The sequence below is a fragment of the Drosophila sechellia genome, chromosome 2L, assembly GCF_004382195.2.
Source record: "Drosophila sechellia strain sech25 chromosome 2L, ASM438219v1, whole genome shotgun sequence".
Taxonomy (NCBI): Eukaryota; Metazoa; Arthropoda; class Insecta; order Diptera; family Drosophilidae; genus Drosophila; species Drosophila sechellia.
The window spans coordinates 783,461-803,474 of NC_045949.1; the positions used below are offsets into that span (position 1 = coordinate 783,461).

General features: G+C 46.4%; 1 protein-coding gene across 1 annotated transcript; it reads left to right on the forward strand.

Annotated features, from left to right (window-relative positions):
• Window positions 1-719: 719 nt before the first annotated feature.
• Window positions 720-10,627, forward strand: LOC6617290 (gamma-aminobutyric acid type B receptor subunit 2). Its single transcript, XM_002041581.2, has 10 exons — window positions 720-2,161; window positions 2,926-3,069; window positions 3,459-3,734; window positions 4,294-4,545; window positions 5,115-5,477; window positions 5,574-5,875; window positions 6,248-6,386; window positions 7,294-7,569; window positions 7,680-7,998; window positions 8,143-10,627. The coding sequence occupies exons 1-10, from the start codon at window positions 1,550-1,552 to the stop codon at window positions 9,375-9,377; spliced, it is 3,918 nt and encodes a 1,305-aa protein (XP_002041617.1). The 5' UTR covers window positions 720-1,549; the 3' UTR covers window positions 9,378-10,627.
• The last annotated feature ends 9,387 nt before the right edge of the window (window positions 10,628-20,014 follow it).

A 20,014-nucleotide genomic window follows, 5' to 3' on the forward strand; every position in this document is an offset into this window, starting at 1 on the left:
TTATTGCTCGGTCATTGTCAATGCACTAAATTGAGCTCAGCTTGAATGGCATGGCCATCGCTACTCTTAATAACTTAATTTCTAAACAAAACTGTCCATATTGATAACATGATAAGCTAGCTTAACTTAAACATCCACTCATGTTGTTTTGTTTAATTGAAAATAATTGAAAATTCTAAATTGACTTGTCCATGCCGCTTAAATGTTTAAATAAACCAGACAACTAGTTTAATCGACAACGAGCAACTTTTGTTAAAAGAAAATGGTCTCTTAGACCGATAAAATTAGCTGGCGAACTCTATAATTTTTCCGCCAGTGCACGTACAAATATGAGTTGTTAGTTGCACGAGTAGCCCTGTGCAAACGGGTTAGTAGAGGCCAAATGTCAACTGTAGGCGGTGCACCCAGGGGTTATGGAGTGGCAGGGAGGGGTTAAGTGGGGCTGGAACCCCCTTCGGGGCACGCCACTGTTCTGAGGACAAAACAAAGCGGGCTGTGCTTCACGGCGAAATGTGCCAAAAAGTTATTTTAGGCGAACAGCGAAAAGCGTGCTGTGGGAAAAGCAGAAAAGAAAGCAGAAAGCGCGAAGGAAAGCGTCTATGAAGTGGGCTTAGGTGCGGGCAAGTGGGCGGTGGAAAAGCGGGTGGGGAGAAAAGCGGGAAAGCGGCAAAGGGACTGCAAGTTGGTAATCTCGAAACAATTATGCATACGCGCGCATACAGAGAAAAACGTTCGCCACAGAAATCTGTGGCGCGTGAGACTCGACAAAAAGTAGTCCAAAAGCCCGCAATGAAAGCGCAAAATGTTTGGCCATTAGCATAAAAAATAATGGCCAAGTGGCAGGCACATAACAAGTCATGAGCAGAGAAGTGAGCGGCGCGGTGTGTCCATTTCATCGAAGCCTTCGAAGCCTTAATCCTTTCGACTGCCAAATTGGTGTGAAATGCCTTTTGTGCTCCCTAGACATTTGTTTCGGCATTTCCATGAACATTCGCTTTAGCATTCTCATAAAAAAATCAATGTTTTCACATATATATGTAGATTTACATTACATTTCGATAAAATCACATACTAAAGCAAAATACAGAAAAATATTCAGCTAAATTGTGTTAATCGTTAATAAACAGTGCATAATAAAAATAAACATTTATTCTACGAAAAGTGACTGAAAGTTACGAATGGCGTGTAGTTTTTTCACGTGTTACTCAATCCTGTCAATCGGACCTATCGAGAAAGTCCTTAGCATTGCATACTTTTATGGGCGAATGCTTTGCAGAGTGAATGTGCAAAAAGATACAAAATGCGAGCAAAAGTGAGGCCAATAAAAAGGCGATAAAATTGACGCCGATACGGGAGGAGGGAGCAGAAGGAAGAGCCGCTCGTCGGAAGAGTCACGATAAGCGTATCCTGTCGGCAGAGTGCATAAAAAGGCGATATATATTCCGGTGTCCTGTGCTGTGTGGCTCGTGTTTGTTTGTTGCTGCAGCCTCTGATAGCCGACGATTCAAATGCCTTGGTGATTAATGGGCCATTGGCCATTGCCGACGGGATGCGCATAATTCAACCGGTCCAAGGGACCAGATACGGTCCATGGCCGGCCGTGGGACTGAGGCTAGTCCTGGCCCTTGCCTGGGCAACGTCGGCTGCGGCTGCCATGGAGTCATCAGCCGAGCTGCAGGCCCTGGGCTACGAGGCAATTAGGCCAGGTGCTGCCTCAATTAGCACATCCAGCCCAGTCAGCACGCCACCCGGAGAATCGGCATCGACTGTGGCTGCCGGGGGGACTCCGGTTCCACCGCGCTCCGACTGGAAGTACAAACGGACGAAAGTCAAACGTCGGCAGCAGCGCCTCAACTCGCACAGCAATCTGCCCGGAAGCACCAATGCCTCCCACGCCCACCACCTCCTGAATCTGCCCCCCAGGCAGCGATACTTGAAGGTCAACCAGGTGTTCGAAAGCGAGCGCCGCATGTCGCCGGCCGAAATGCAGCGCAATCATGGCAAAATCGTGCTGCTCGGACTCTTTGAGCTGTCCACATCGCGGGGACCACGTCCGGATGGTCTGAGCGAACTGGGAGCTGCCACCATGGCCGTGGAGCACATCAACCGCAAGCGCCTGCTGCCGGGCTACACCCTCGAGCTCGTAACCAACGATACTCAGGTGAGAATGTCATTCTTACGTGGCGTAGCCGTATGCCCCACGTTGGGCGTCACTTCTAGGCGTCTCTGTTCCATTACGAAATTGAATTTTCATTCAGTAGCGCGTGCAACATTAAAACTTAATAAGAAAATCTGCAACAACAAGAACAGTGCGGATAGCAGCTGCGGCTGTGGCCCTAAAAGAGAGGCAAATATGTCATCAACCTTCCGTCTTTCGCGCTTTTATTGCGATGAGTCGTTGCCGGTTTTGATGGGGCACGCAAATGTACAAAACACTGTCACTGAAGAAAAGCAATGCCACAGACTAAGTTCCCAACAATGTAAACTATTTACCAGCAATCATTTTTAACTTTGTGCAGTAGTGTTAACACACTAATACACCCTTATACAATTTGATAGTAAAAATAAAGAAAATAGTAATAGTAGCTTAGTTTCTGATAAATAAAGCCGTCAATACAAAGTACCTCGACTGTGATGTCAGCATTCAGTGAACTAGGTTTTCAAACGATTTTTTTAAGTGTATGCATATGCACATCGACCTTAAACAGACTGTCATATCTGAAGCCGCATCTCCGGCTGTGCCTCTCTCAAAGTCGACATTTTAAAAATGTTTATTACGCCATCATGTTGCGTTTTTATTGCGGCGCACCGAGTCAGCGAGCAACGGCCTCTGCCCCTGCTATTTGCCCTGCCCTCCATTGCTCATCTCTGATGTGGTGTCCTTCGCTCCTCCGTTTCTTCACACATTCCTGCTCCGACAATCAGTGTGATCCTGGAGTGGGCGTGGATCGCTTCTTCCACGCCATCTACACACAGCCCTCGACGAGGATGGTGATGCTGCTGGGATCGGCGTGCTCGGAGGTCACCGAGAGCCTGGCGAAGGTGGTGCCGTACTGGAACATCGTGCAGGTGAGTCATCTGCGACTGATTAAAATGCAAATAATCCAGCTCGCTCGGTTCATTCAACCAACTCCTCGTAATCGGGCAATTTCTCAAAAATCTAATCAACTCACGTGCGTAGCTCGATTAGCATAAATGCTGCGGAATCCAGCCGATTCCAGCACCCCATAAACCTTTGAGCCATAAACATTTCCACAGCCCACAAATTATGAGGTCCACAAATTCACTTAGAACATTTGCATTTGGCCTTTGAAGTTTCATTTCGGCTGTGCGTGTGTTAAATGAGTGGGGAAACTGGAAGACACATGACCTAGAGGGCTGGATTTCTAGAAGCGTGTCTTGCATTTTAAGCGACCCCATGTACATAGATATAGTCTAACGATTTCCTTCGATGAAAGGTATCCTTCGGTTCCACATCGCCGGCGTTGAGCGACAGGCGCGAGTTCCCCTACTTCTACAGGACGGTGGCCCCGGACTCCTCGCACAATCCGGCGCGCATCGCTTTTATTCGGAAGTTTGGCTGGGGCACGGTGACCACTTTCTCGCAGAACGAGGAGGTTCACTCGCTGGCGGTGAACAACCTGGTCACCGAGCTGGAGGCGGCCAACATATCCTGTGCCGCCACCATCACCTTTGCAGCCACCGACTTCAAGGAGCAGCTGCTGCTACTTAGGGTGAGCTCAGGGTGCACAAGTGCACCACGTACGAGCAACAAATGGCCATTTAAAGACACGTTTTCGTTTTATTTTATACTCGTATACACACAGTTGAACGTAAACATTTGTGAATATTTGTTTGGAAAACCAACATTAAATTTAACTAAATTTTAATTTTTGAAAATGGTTAAATTAAAATGGTGCGAGCTCTGTTCTGTTTATTTTAAAAGCTTATGCATGAACAAATATGAAAATGAACATATTCGAGGAATATTTAAATAGACCAAATTATTTGCATGTGCACTTAATTTAGTAAGTTTTTAAAAAAGTTTCATATGATTATAATAACGTTTATCTTTGTTTAACTTATTTCTCTAAGTTTGTCTACAAGTTTTTGGTTCGTTCAGCCCGCATAGATAAATGTTTCATTAGCAGACCAAATCGCCTAGAGAACCTCTTCCAGCATGATTGTCGCCCATTCTTTTTTTTTTTGAGTGTGGGGTGGCACCAGTGCGAATCGAAGGATGACAAATGACAAATGGGCATATGCCGTTCCGTTTCGTTCGTATCGTCACAGGAGACGGACACGCGCATCATCATCGGCAGCTTCTCGCAGGAGCTGGCCCCCCAGATCCTGTGCGAGGCCTACAGGCTTCGAATGTTCGGGGCGGACTACGCCTGGATCCTCCACGAGAGCATGGGGGCACCGTGGTGGCCGGACCAGCGCACCGCCTGCTCTAACCACGAACTGCAGCTGGCCGTCGAGAACCTCATCGTGGTCTCAACGCACAACAGCATCGTTGGAAATAACGTCAGCTACAGTGGACTGGTAAGTTGAGGAGGTGCACTGCAAGAAAATAGCGTTCAATATTAACAGGAAAATAAAAAAACTGAAAATATTTCAATTTGATGAATTAGTATAAGATTAACATTGAGATGAATTTCAATTAATTTCATATAAATTTCGGGATGCAAATTCGAATAAACCCAAATTCCAAAGGCTGCTTCAAGCAACATTTTCCAGAATTGCCGAAACTTTTATTCCATGTTTTTTTCTTATTCACAGGCGACTATCTTGTCCGTCCCGTTGTCCTGTCTTGTCCGTCTTCCTGTGCGTGTCCGAAATGAAATGATTTATTTGATTAGACAATCCCGAGGCTGCGATTGCGTTTCGCGATGGTTTCAGCGATGGCGATGGCGATGGTGATTGCCAAGTGGGAAGCCCCCTAAGTCCGGCCTGTCATCGCATTCGCATTCACCATCGCAGACGCGTTTTTATGGCTCTTTTAGTGCTGGTCATGAAATTGGGGCAGGAGTGGTAGCTGCTATAGGCAATCTCATTACTGGCGGCATTCCTGCGGCATTCGAGGCTTGTTTAATCGCGTTTCCACTTCGCAGAACAATCACATGTTCAACTCCCAGCTGCGCAAGCAATCCGCCCAGTTCCACGGCCAGGATGGATTTGGCTCCGGGTCTGGCTCCAGGATCAGTATCGCTGCACCGCAATCTGACGCTCGTCGGCGGAGGAGGAGGGGCCTGGGAGGCATCAGCGGAGGACACCTCTTTCCGGAGGCGATTTCGCAGTACGCGCCGCAAACCTACGACGCCGTGTGGGCCATCGCCTTGGCCTTGAGAGCCGCTGAGGAGCACTGGCGGCGAAACGAGGAACAGTCGAAGCTGGACGGATTCGATTACACCCGCAGCGACATGGCCTGGGAGTTCCTGCAGCAAATGGGCAAGCTCCACTTCCTGGGAGTGTCGGTAAGATATCTCTTTCAACTGAACTCCTCCAACCCATTTAACTGTTAGCTTAGGTACTTTAATCTAGTTCATCACGAGTATTTCTTTTTTTGGTAGGGCCCCGTTTCATTCAGCGGTCCAGATCGCGTTGGCACCACTGCCTTCTATCAAATCCAGCGCGGTTTGCTGGAACCAGTGGCCCTCTACTATCCGGCCACGGATGCCCTGGACTTCCGGTGTCCCCGCTGCCGGCCAGTGAAGTGGCACAGCGGGCAGGTGCCCATCGCCAAGCGGGTGTTCAAGCTGCGGGTGGCGACCATCGCCCCACTGGCCTTCTACACCATCGCCACCCTCTCCAGCGTGGGAATCGCCCTGGCCATCGCCTTCCTGGCGTTCAATCTGCACTTTCGGAAGCTCAAGTAAGGCGATAGGTACATAAATCATTGGCTTACTCTTTTTATGGCCTTTGATTTTTTGAATATCTTATTTTTCATTAAACGCCTATAAAATATTTAGTGGCCGTATAAACGAGAGAATGTGGGCGGTCTTTTTCTTTATATTCCGTGATGAGTTAACTGCTTTCGGTGCTCAACCCATTGAACCCATTACACACGTAACTTGTTTCGGTTTTTGAAGGGAAGTAATTGCTTGGCTTTCCAGCTATATTCTTGACCCATCGTTAGTTGCGTTCGTATATATGTTTCGCACTGTGCGGTTACTCTGCACTTTTTCTGCAAAGGATTGCGGCGCCTCAGCTTATAACCATGACCATCCCCCTTCTCACTCCACAGGGCAATTAAACTTTCCAGCCCGAAGCTGAGCAACATCACAGCAGTGGGCTGCATCTTTGTGTACGCCACCGTCATCCTTTTGGGTCTGGACCACTCGACGCTGCCCTCGGCGGAGGACTCTTTCGCAACGGTCTGCACGGTGAGTTGTTATCCTTCGGCTCCGACATCTCCATCCCTATCCCCATTCCTATCCGAATCCGCATCCTCATCCGCCTTTCCTCTCAGCCGTCTTTGTTTGACTTTGACGGGCTTCTGTGTGTAAGCAAGCATGTGGGGTCCTCATCAAATATGACTTTCAGTTTCAGGCTGGTAACTTTCGAATCGCGCTCATGTGTTTGCTTTATTTATGCACTGAAAGAAATACTGTTTGAACTAATTGTCGTATTCATATACACGAAGATGGCGATAAAACAGCTCGCGAACTATAAAAATTACTAATACTAATGTTCCAACTTTTTATACACTTCTGTTATTTTAAAGTGGTTTATACATATAAACTGAAAATTGAGTATTCCGCGTGTATTTTCAAGATACACGACTGGCCCTGCTGGCTATAAATAGTCGTCCGATTTCGCTGCAAATCTGATTCTCTTTAAGCTAGAAGCCAAGTCGAGTTTGACGAGCTCTCCATCCCGATCTGCGCCTTTCCACTTTGCCCCCTTAACAACTGCCTCGAACGCCACTCCTGGGAAATTTGCTGGTCGCTGTTGTTTCTGTTTCTGTAACCACTTCTCTTGGCGTTCCGCTTTTCCAGTTGCCTGCTTGTTTTTGTTTTGTCGAGGCTTGTGGCAGGGAAATGCAAACACATGACACGGAAATTTACAACTTTTGTGATATTCCTTTATTTGCATAAATTTGAAACGCACAACAAAGTCTCAAGCACTCTGAGAATTGTGGTCCATTGATGACTTGTTTCCCCCATTGTTGCCGCCGGCTTGTTTTCTTTGGGTCTGCCTGACATGACACTTAGTGTGTTACTTTGCTGCTGCTACAGTACTTTCTCCCTAACCTGACCTTCCCCGTCATCCGCTTATCGTGCTCACCAGGCCCGCGTCTATCTGCTCTCCGCCGGATTCTCGTTGGCCTTTGGATCGATGTTTGCCAAGACCTACAGAGTTCACCGGATATTCACGCGAACCGGCAGCATTTTCAAGGACAAGATGCTGCAGGACATCCAACTGATCCTGCTCGTCGGCGTATTGCTTCTGGTGGACGCGCTGCTCGTAACCCTTTGGGTGGTCACCGATCCAATGGAGCGCCATCTTCACAACCTGACGCTCGAGATCAGTGCGAGTGATAGAAGTGTCGTTTACCAGCCTCAGGTAAGATAATTATTAAACTGTTTAAAATGATCGGATTACTTATAATCACGTGAAACAAGGATTTAATTGAAATCTATGAATATCTATTTCTCTTCATACATTCATTTTAGGTTGAGGTTTGCCGGTCGCAGCACACGCAAACATGGTTGAGTGTCCTGTACGCCTACAAAGGCCTTCTTCTTGTGGTGGGTGTCTACATGGCCTGGGAGACGCGCCACGTGAAGATCCCTGCTCTCAATGACTCGCAGTACATCGGAGTGTCTGTCTACAGTGTGGTCATCACCAGCGCCATCGTCGTGGTGCTGGCCAACTTGATTTCGGAGCGAGTCACCCTGGCCTTCATCACAATCACAGCTCTGATTTTAACCAGCACCACTGCAACCCTTTGTCTGCTTTTCATCCCAAAACTCCACGATATCTGGGCAAGAAGTAAGTATTGCTTGAAGGTGCAATAAGATCTAGCTCATTTAAGAACTACTTTAAGTTATATTCTCCTAATAATTCCATATCTTACCTGCTGGGACCTTTCAAAAGTTGTGTCCTAATCCTTTGGAAACTCTCCTTTTCCCTCAGACGACATTATCGATCCGGTTATCCACAGCATGGGCCTTAAGATGGAATGCAACACACGCCGATTCGTTGTGGATGATCGCCGAGAACTGCAGTATCGAGTGGAGGTGCAAAACAGAGTCTATAAAAAGGAAATCCAGGCTCTGGACGCCGAGATTCGAAAGCTGGAGAGGCTACTCGAGTCGGGTCTAACCACCACCTCCACCACAACTTCGTCGTCCACATCACTATTAACTGGGGGAGGTCATCTAAAGCCGGAACTGACGGTAACCAGTGGAATCTCGCAGACTCCGGCGGCCAGTAAAAACAGAACTCCAAGTATCTCGGGAATACTGCCCAATCTCCTGCTCTCCGTGCTGCCTCCTGTGATTCCCCGGGCCAGTTGGCCCTCAGCAGAGTACATGCAGATCCCGATGAGGCGCTCTGTGACCTTTGCCTCTCAGCCCCAACTAGAGGAGGCTTGCCTGCCTGCACAGGACTTGATTAATCTGCGTTTAGCTCACCAGCAGGCCACGGAGGCTAAGACGGGCTTGATGAACCGATTACGAGGGATTTTTTCTCGAACCACTTCGAGCAACAAGGGATCCACGGCCAGCTTGGCAGACCAAAAGGGTCTGAAGGCGGCCTTCAAATCGCACATGGGTCTCTTCACCCGCCTGATTCCCTCCTCTCAAACGGCGTCCTGCAATGCCATATACAATAATCCAAATCAGGATCCCATTCCCTCGGAGGGGTCCTCCCACCCAAATGGCAACCACCTAAAGCCCATCCATAGGGGTTCATTGACCAAAAGCGGTACTCACCTGGATCACCTTACCAAGGATCCGAATTTCCTGCCCATACCCACTATTTCAGGTGGGGAACAGGGCGACCCAACGTTGGGTGGAAAGTATGTGAAACTGCTGGAGACCAAGGTAAACTTCCAATTGCCCAGCAACCGGAGACCTTCGATGGTGCAGCAGCCGCCCAGTTTAAGGGAAAGGGTAAGAGGTTCGCCCCGCTTTCCACACCGCATCCTGCCGCCCACTTGTAGCCTCAGCGCCCTGGCCGAATCCGAGGACCGTCCAGGAGAAAGCACCTCTATCTTGGGCAGCTGCAAGTCCATACCTCGCATTTCCCTGCAGCAGGCCACCAGTGGAGGCACCTGGAAATCCATGGAAACAGCGGGCAAGTCGAGGCTTTCCCTCGGCGATTCCCAGGAAGAGGAGCAGCAGGCGCCTATGAATGGCACGGAATAAATAAGATGCCCTGTCCATTGTCGACTGTCCAATATCCACGGTCCACTGTCCACTGTCCACAGTCCAAATCCAAGTCCTCGTCAATTAGAAGCGAAACACCAAGCAATTATTTTACCACACGCCCACAAAATCTGCCCCAGAATAGCGCGTGTGCAACTGACCAATCATCAGCTTAAAGCAATCAAACGCATTAGGGTAAAACGCTAGATAAGTCACGATAGGAACCTCCCCTCCTCGACAAGTTCACATAGCTGGTCATTTTCCAGAACTTAGCAGAATCAGCTACACAGAGAAAACTGCAGGCACATTGTGCTCTGCGTAAAAGTAGACAAAATTTACAAAGTAAAATAAGAAATTTGTGGAGTAATAGAATTTATCTTGATTCGCGAGTTTTCGATATCAGCAAAGTTTTCTGAAAACAACCATCAGTATTCGCCTCGGGGTGCCAAATGTTTAGAAAAATACTTACTATATTTTTTAGACTAATTCTTGATAATCATTTCTTAAGGCCTAGAGTAGTGTTTCTTTACTCAGCATGCATATGTATTGTTTTCTTAAGTATTTCGGTGAAGAAAGATGATAGCTCTTTTAATGGGTCTTTAAAAATGTGGATTACATTTTTTCGTTTTAATTGATAAGATAATATCGAGGTCGTTCAAGCTTAGTTTTTGACCTAATCGCATCTCTCTGTGTAGAACCTACTCCGCAATGTGATTGACCCTGGGCCGCGTAGGACCATCATCTAGGTTAAGTAGATGCGCTTGTCGGCCACTTTCAGTTTGCCAGCCAGTTGTGATTAACCCGCTCCTTAACCCCTTGCCTCTTGTCATCCTCCTAGTCGTAAGTAGCTGCATTAGCGTTTGTTTTCTTGTTGTTGTGCCGCCGCAGGACGGCTGTATCTGCGGTGTATCTACAGTGTATCCAGTGAGCAATACTAAGAATCGTACTTAAAGTTAGAACCTAGCATCAGCCGAGATCCACAACCAGAACCAGAGCAGAGTAGAGTAGTGTAGGGGTTGGCAGCCAGTGAGTATGATTAATCATCGCCGACTAGCCTTGAATCGTGTAAGAGTCCAGAGATGTTGGGGCGAGAACTGCTCAAGACTAAGTCGTAAGTTTTAGCATTGTAATCCCAATCGACTTCAAGCCACACTCCAGCAATCCAAAGACCACCTTCCCACCCACTCGGATAACTTGAATAAACAGAAAAGTCTAAGCAGAAATGCCAAGCCAGAATAATGATTAATTAATTAAACTTGTTTTATTGAGTGCCGCCTCGGGGGAACGGAGACCGCTGCAGATACGCAGATTCTCGGATTCATATACAAATGTCGGGCGGGCCAAGAGAAATGACTTCGTACAAAGCCGTGAAATGAGTTGGATCTGGATCCTGCACAATGGCCACCGAGACTAATAGAGTTCGGTGATTAAGTTGACGCTGCAATTTGTTACCATAAATAAATAAATAATTCGGATGACCGAATCGCCGGGCGGTCGAACTAACCTGAGCCCGGCTCCTTTGCCTCCGTGCACTTTCTATCCGCAGATCCTCGCGAGTTTGGTGGCGTATGAATTTATCTTTGTGCTCGTAAAACAAAAAGCACATGAAACGAAATCGGCCAAATAAACAGTGACGACAACACGGAGGGAAAAAGTGCATACAGAAAAAAAACTTACCTTTATCATGTCGTTCTCTTGGAATTGTTGTAAATAGTTATTAAAAAGATAATACTATTTCACTAACTAATAAAATGATTTAAGAATTATTTTGAATTTTAAATGATTACATTCGAGTAAATATTTCTTCCTGTGCGCAACAGTGACTGGGGATAGATGTGATGGTGACACTCGTGGCCGAAACGAATGAACACGCCAACATTTTTCATGGCTCCATTCAGTGGCTTCCACTCCCCAATTTCCATCGCCCCAAACTGACGCACCAGGATTTATCCCCGCGCTCTTTGTTGCCACTTGGCTCACTGTTGGTGGCCAGGGCCAGGGCTCAGGGGTCAGGGATCAGGGGTCGCAGGTCGTGCTCCGCTTCCGCTCAATAAAACGGAGCTGCTGTCTTTGTATTTGCTTTATTACAGTTGGAGTACCTTTTGCCCGAAGGGCTGTCACAGCGGCGAAATGTTTATTTATTGCACATATTTGCCACAGCTGCTGCCCTCCACAATCCACATCCCCATTTGCTCCTGGTCCATTCCGCCGACGACGACATTTCGTGGCGTCGCAAAAGTTGCGCAAATATTAATTTTAATCAAGCTAATTAATATGGTCAAGTCGGAGCCGGAGACAGGTCCCGAAAAAAGGCAGAGCGACCAAAATGAGTAAAAATGGGGACATGTGCAGTGGCGATATGTGGTGCAATTGGTCGGGATATTTGTCAATGTTACATCAGTTTCGTTGACCACCAGTTTCATCTCAAGATGACTATATTTCTATGACTATATATTTCCTGATTACCTTTTTAAGGGTTTTATTCCCGCAATGTTACCCCTCGAGTCAATCGCTGCCTACGCCACTGCCCCAGCTTTTCTCCCGCATTGACAAATGGGCAGCTGGGTCAACAGGTTGAGCCCAGCGCAAAAAAAAAAAAGGGCACCACGCACATTGTCCGGAAACCCTCTTTGGTGGCTCTCGCCTCGGTGGCTCTGCGGTCGGTTCATTAAAGTGGAGCCCGAGGGCACAAAGCCCACTTAATTAGCACCCACGCCAAAGGCAATTTACGCATATGCCAAAGTGCATTAAGTGAGCAGATCTCTCCTGATGCGACGGTGATGGCGTCTCTGGGGAGCCACGCGCCAATTCGCGCTAATTATTCAGGATTATCATCGGGAGCGGCGAATGTATGGCTAACAACAATGCTCGAGGGGCTGCAAGGATTCCCACGAGCCAGCAGTCCCACACAAACTCCTGCACTTTATTTACCTTTGGCGTAAAGCGCTCAAGTTTATTCCCCTATCCCCTCCAGAAGGTGGCTCATAAAACGGCACTAAGTTATTTTCAATCAATAAAAACAACATAAACAAAGAGCAAGCTGTAAAAAATACACTCAAGTGCGCCGGCACACACACGTGCCCCTCTGACAGCCGACAGCCTCTGCCAAAAAAAAAAAAAAGAAAGCAGAAAGAAAAGGGAAATGAAAGGAAACCACTGTGCTCCCAATTTGCCAATAAATTTGCCTGCCATGCACTGCCTGTAATTCAAAGGAGCGAGTGAACTGAAACAGCTACACATAACAAGCCAACAGCATCATGATGGAAAAACCGGGGGCGAAATGAGGAATTTGGGGAAAGCCAGATCCAGAGCCAGGCGCCGCCGAAATGTTGGCCAAAAAAGTTTTCCCTCCCCCTGCATTTCATTCAACTTTTCTTTTTTCCTGTTGGTACGTGGCTGCTGTCAGCGCTGGAAATGACAAAATATGCCCGCGCACAGGTTGGGTTCTCTTATGGGTCTCATCCCCGGTCCTTCTGCTTAATCAGGCATAAAAACATCCACGTTAAACATTTTCCGCACTGATGACAATTCGCACTTTTAATTGAGATGCGAACACTGAGAGCAAAAAACACATGCTCTGAAATCGTTTAAGTCAATCACAATTCTATTTGATTTTATTCATGCAATTTCCATGATGGCAAATTAAGTTTCAAGTGGGATGAACTACATATTGATGGAAAATATCCATAATAACAATGATTTCCATTGAATACATTCGTTCTCCTTAGTTTTTCATTGGCTCTTGTTTGCAGTGAAGTTGGATTAAAAGGTGCCAGGCCATGAGCGTTCTAATTGGTTATCTCGGGGGAATCGCGGCGAAGGAATCACAGCCGAGCGACAACGGGAAAGCGGGAAATGGCCAATGGTAAACGAGTAGCGGAAAACGGATTTCTGGCCCAGCGAGCTGCTGATTGAAAATCCTCTAGAGAAGGGGGAGGGGTGAAAATAAGTGTGTCTCCCATGCAAATGCCGCCGTTAGATACAATCAGAGTCAGCGGAATGGCGAGTGGTGAGCTGTTGGCATTCAAGTCGTGATTGCAATTTATTATAAGCGAGCTGTAAACAAATGCTGGAGGAATCTTCGCAGTTATTGTCGCGACAACTGGAAGAGACAGCAAACAGCTGCCACCAGGAGTGGATGTGAATGGAGAGGAGGATGCACTCGCATGTTCAGTTACCATGGGAAATTACGCGAGTGGCACGCCAGCACTCACACATGCGCACGTCTGACGAAGAAATAACATAATGTTGTTGACACACTGCACACAGCGCACAGCACACACGTAAAGCCAACTAGAAGCGGAAACGGAAGTAGCAACATGGCGACAGATGAGAAGGAGCAAGTCGAGGCAGCCAACTGATTGCTATGGATGGCTCAGTTGAGGGGGAGCGGTCGAAACTGGTTAGGAAAATTGAGGTGCACGATCGGAAGCCCAAAATTCAAATACCCTAGTGAAGCATTTTAATTGAATCCGATTACCCGATACCGGAAATGGATTTTCATCTGGTCCTGGCACAGCAAATTATGTGAATGAAACAGGCAGAAAAAGGAGAGCAACGTGTGTTACCTTTATAAGTAACAAACTTATTAGCCAAACTGAAATACCCCCGAAAAAGTATAAAAGGCAAGACGAAGTCTGCGTCTTGGCAGCCAAATGATTAATTTCAACAAGCTGCCACAAACTGTTGATGGAGCAGCCGGCAGAACGGTGCCGGGAAAATCTCAGGGTAAGTGAGTCCTTCGGGAAGGCGCGACAACAACAGTCGTACGTGTCTGCGCTCGAGTTTATCGAGTATGTGAGTATGTGCGAGTTTATCGAGCCAAATGCAAACTCGGGGACGATGCCAAGAAGCGAGGCAGCGTTGATTTTGCGCTCCAGAACGTAATGAACCACAAAATAACAGAAACTCAAGGGTTCGGTTAAGCATTAACAATTCCGTCAAATCTGGCGAAAAGCTGGAAATATTTGCTGTCCAATCTGCTCGTCCACATTTTGATTGGATGGCACGTCTATGTGGCAGCCAACTTGATTTTACTTTCGATCTGGTCTTGAATAACAGATAATCCACTGCTTAGTGCTTTTGGAATTTAAATGCGCTCAGGTTTCGTGCACTCTTCATTTGATGAGTTCAATTATTTTACCATGCACTGTAAACTCATTACTCAATTTTCTTTTCTTTACCTCTAGGAAATTTACGTTACACTTATCCGAGGCCTTCCACATTCGAGAAACTATTTAAGTATTTCTCCTTCAATCTGTCGCACGCACATAATGATCGGATTACCCTGCTAATGTCAGGATTCGTCGAAGTGGAACGGAATCGGATTTGCATTTCTATTGAAAACCGAAACAGTGCCTTCCGAAAAGGAATGGCCAAAATCAAGTGCTTGCTGCCCAGAAGCGGAGTTCAAATAACCGGGCCGAGAGTTCAACTGTCAAAATGTTTCCTGGAAATTTCTCAATTCTCATGGTGGCTGAGTTCCTGGCCCTGGGCTCCCTCTGCCAATTCAACCCGGTCTCAGCCCAGTTTACTGTGTTTGATTTGCGGTTGTGCATCCATTTCAGTGCAAATGAAGCAAACGAGCCGTGCGGTCATTAGATGTCGCCCCGGTCCAAGTCCTGGCCACCGCAATGTTTGTCCTCGGAGCTTCTGGATCGGAAGGATAGGGCAGAATCCATTGGAGAGGCGGACATTTAAGCGAGCCCGGAAGTGCAGCAATAAATGTAGCGTGTTTAACCCAACTTAACCACATTAATTTCGCGCAGCTGCTGAAATTTTAATTAGAGCAGGCAGCGCCCACAACCCAGGTGAAAAGCTAAGCCAAACGTGTCCAAATCAGCGTCAAAGTTTCGCTGCGCTCCGCCTCATTTAACTTTTTTGGCAAGACAACTTGACACGCGCTTGCCACAGCCACACATGCAACACATGGCGTATGCGTAATCTGCATTGTTTGCCCGCAGCGGCATCACGCCATATGTTCGCCATATATTGCACCTGCAATGACTTGATAAATATTTTCATTGGCGTCGACATAATCAACAACAACAGAGGCTGTGAAATGGTTGACGCGGGGTGGAAGTCATCCCTTTGTCTTGCAAACTGCAAAAATAAGTTTTAATTAGACGTCACTGCAGGGAAAGTTTTCCGGCGCTCACGCGGCGTATGCGTAATGCGCCAGCCAGAGATGAGCCCAGCTGACAAAAGGCATTAGCTAAACCCAATATGCCAGAAATTTTGTGAATAAATAATGATGAGTTTTCCTTTCAAAATTTGTACAATTTCGAAATACATAATACAATTTTAAACACCTGTCTGCATTTCACACCATAGTTTCATTCCTATCTCTAAGTAAATGATGGCAGTGTCAATAATTCCCGCTCATCGCTGGCTGTAAACTCCGTGTAGTTGGGACAAACTTTAATCAAAACTTGTGTTCCTCGCAATTACGGGGCAAGAAGTCAGTTAAATTGCACGTGCCCCGAACTTCCCTTTGGCCCCGTCCCCAGTTCACCTCTAATTAAGCGACGCGAAGCGTTTTAAGCTGGCACGCGGGATGGCAGATGCAATGCATCATTAATGCAGGCTCACTCACACACAGCCGGTGCCACGCCCACTGCCTCCGCACACATACATGCTCGCACACTGAAAAATGGTTCAAATATGAAGAAATAATGCAACATTCAAACGAATGTGTTTTTCAATGAAACTTATAACTGGATGCTAAGTAAATTTGCGTACCTTAAGTAACGAACTACATTTTAACATAATTCTTACTTCTCAGTTCACCTGTTTTTTTAACAGTGCAATCACAAAATGCCTGGCGAAATGTGCGTGCCATCAACGTCGCGAATAGACTAGGTGCGGGAAGGGGGAAAAGCGGAAGTGGGGAAAGGTTTCCTGGAGTGGGAAAATGGGGAAGAATATGACGGGGCTAATAGCTCCTTTTATGCTTTTCGGCGGTTCCGCTTTTCGGTGGTTCAGTGTTTTGCCACGTAGGCGGCATAAAATTTTTCGGCCGTGATTATTACACGAAGGGTCGAAAGAAGGAAGTGAAGGCCGTCGTAATTTCATTAAAATTTTATTAGCTCGATGTATGAGGCGCAGTTTGGCTGCTGCGAGCGTGTGAGAGTCTCAGGTTTTGATTTGGCCAAATGAAATTATCACCTATGCGAGCTATGAACATAAAACCAGCAACAACGGACATGCGAAGAAGGCTTTCACTTTTAAGTATGCCGCATTCGGCGAGCGGCACAAGGGGACAAGTGCTGATGGCTGTTGGAAGACCCCAAATGCCTCCAAAGGTGCAGCTTTTCAGTCGGGCGAGTGCGAGTCATTCAATTTCACCCCTGACTCGCAGCATTTCCCTTTTTGCTTTGGCCGAGTGCCTTTTCATTTCCATTTTGCTATTAATTTCAAGCTCAAAGGTTACAAAGGTGGCAGAGGAAATGGAAGGTGGAAGGTGGAAGGTGGAAGGTCGGGGAGTGGGGCATATCACTGCCGCACAACAAAGCCGCAAAGCCCTGCCTTGGCTTTGGTTAATCTGAGCACTCGCACATACGCACACATCCAGATAGATCCGGCCACTAATACTTGCAGAGAGAGAAAAACTTCAGACCTTTTCAGAGCAAAATATTCGCTAAACAATGTTATATAATGTAGATTCATCGAATTCCATTAAAATAATAGATGGACTTACTAACTGGTAAAAGCATTTCCTTGCTAATAATGATTTATGCGTTTTCTAGCCCGAGTCTTTGGCGGTAGTTTGCAATTATTTATTTATAAATTAATGGCCTTTTCATTGAAAAATCACAAATTAGTCTGATGTGTTTTTAGACTCTCGACTATTACAAATTATGCGTACAGCCAGGTTTTATTTCGTGTGTGCAGCGCCTTTATGTTTTCTTGATTGAGTTTCACCTTTTGCATATGAAATTCAATTTAATCAGTTTGCCAGCTCACGATGGGCCTGGCATCCTGGCAGACACACACACACAAACACAACACACACACAGACACAGCCGCACAATGAAGCCAATAATAATGAAGTCCTTTTGTTGTTCGACATTTTTAACGAGAGCAGCAAGGGCAAATTTGCTTTGGGTACGCAACAATTTTCATGACGGAGCCGAGGCCAACCTCAATAATGTTTTCACTTGGAAATCAATAAATACAAATAACATATATTTGCGAAGCGCTTGGGCAGGGGATGTATATGTGTGTCTATATACACCTCGATGCGGACGAAACCAGGGCCAGCTCTTGACGGCCATAAACTGGCAAATTGTATGCAAATAAAAACAGAAACGAAACGCAGTGCCGCAAGACAGGCCAAGCAAGTAGCACGCGATGCCATCCCAGAGCACCCAGGCCACCCACCCACTAAAGTGAAAAGTGGAAAACCAACAAACAGCTGAAGCGATAGAAATGCTGACGCTGCACCCGCTGAATCTGAATCTGAATCTTCAGAAGCCCCATAAAACAACGAGGCGATGGAAGAGTGAGTTCGACGGGTGGGGAGGGATGGCTGTTAGGAAGGGGAGATCTGACCGAGGAAATACAAGGCAAAACTTGCTCGACGACAACTTTTTATTAACTCTTTGGCTTGCTGGCTCCTTGCCGCTCCTCTCGACTCCCTCCTGACCGCCTGGGCTTCCCGTTGTCCTGCGGCGCCAATTGGCAAAAACCCAAGGCGCAGACACAAAAAGGACTTAAGGAGCGGGGACAACAACTTGTTGTCGGTCGTTTCTCGAGCCAGATGCAAATCCATGGCCCACAGAGATGGGTCCCAGAAAAGGGTAAGCCAACTAAATGATGAACCCTTGGCGGCCCACAATCAAGTGGACTGTGTGTATTCTCTTGCATACCAAATGTTTAACGTGGTTAGAGTAATTAAAGACATTTACATTTATTATTGCGAGATATTTTTAAATCTGGGTAAACTATTTCCGGAGCTTGTCATCTCAGAGTTTTAATTAGAATCTCTTTGCCTTTCATGTTTGCATTCATTTTATGTTGCAGCGTCTAAGCTGTATAAAGTGACATGAATCGCAACTTCTTTTAACTTGTTTTTAAAAACCTATTAAACATATTTTATTGATAGTTTTGTTCTCATAAATGTATTGCTATCAGTGTAAGCGGAAACACAAACACAGGCTGCCAAAATCATTTATCTTTATGTTATTCAATGCCCGCGATATTGAAGCCCTTCTTCTTCCAGAGAAATCTCTTTTCATAAGAATTTCCCTATACCAACAAGAGACTCTCGATAGTAGCAAAATTGCTTGGAACTTAGTAAACTCGATTAAAATTTAAATCTGTATACCTTCGTACTTTTTACAAACTAAATACCATTAAAATATATGTGATATATATTATAAAAATATATTTTCCCCACTAGCGCAGTTTTCAGGGCATCGCATCTTCGAGGACGAAGAAAAGTTTTCGGCTTATTGTTTTCTTCATTTCGCCGCTTGTTGACATTGCCCCTTGGACAAGGACAATAAGGACCAAGTGCGGAGCTGCGGTAACTGGGCCCAAACAATTGTATTGATTTAGGCCAAGTCCGGCCATCTGACATATGTTACACATGCCGCAAAGGCGGTCTTGTCTTGCTGGTCCTGGGGAAATTGTATTTGGCCCAGCTAAGAGGCCTCGGCTTTAATATGGCGAGCTGGACGGGGAGCTGTGCAGTCTGTCTGCCCGAGTTTAATCGCATTTAGCTCATTTGGCGGCAAATTGAATTTGCCAACGTCACGGCCCTCAACAAAACCCCTGAATAGGCCACGCCGAAAATGAGAAATTCAATTAAAATCAAATTTTTTTTTGAACAGCAGCCGCCCAGAGACGTCTTTAAACGGATTTTCAGTTACAATTTCGGCGCTTTAACTCCGCAAAAATACACACAAAATCGAATCCAGGATTAATAGGCAGGAATAATTGAGCGGCTGCTGGTGCCGTCGAGGCATCATTCCATCATATCCCAATCCCAGCCGCCATCGCAGCCCCAGCCGCACCCACTCACGCCCCTTCTGGGAAAAAACACGGGATAATCGCCTCAGTTTCCATTGCGGCCCACAAAATTTTTATGAGTGGCAACATTTTTTGCGCTTGGCTTCAGTTTCGCACAGGCCAGTGCTCGTGATTAGCTTTGGTCATGGATGGGCTCGTCATGGGTGTGGGAGAGGGAAGTGGGGGATCCCGGCGGTAGATGGAGCGAAGCAAAGGCTTTGGCCCAGTGACTAGCGCGATAATTAGGACTCAAAATCCTAGTCCCGAAGATGATTTATGACGCCAGCGCTGCTGGAGTTCATTGCTGGCTAATTTATTACATTCTCGCCGTGAGGGATCAACTGTTTTTCCCCCACTTCACCGCCCACGTACTCCCCAAAGTCAATATTTTCTTGATGTGTAACTAAAATATAATTGAGTGGCTACTGAACTCGGCTCCACGTTGGCTTCAAAACTTACCGGAATGGATTCGAAAAATTGAGCTATCCAACAAAATTTTCTTTACTTGCTTTATTACCAAGATTTATAATTTAAACTTGTAAATATCTTTGTTTTATAGTCAAGCATTAGCTGCCATGTAAAGAAATCAAAACCGCTGAGCGCAAATAGTATATAAATGGAAA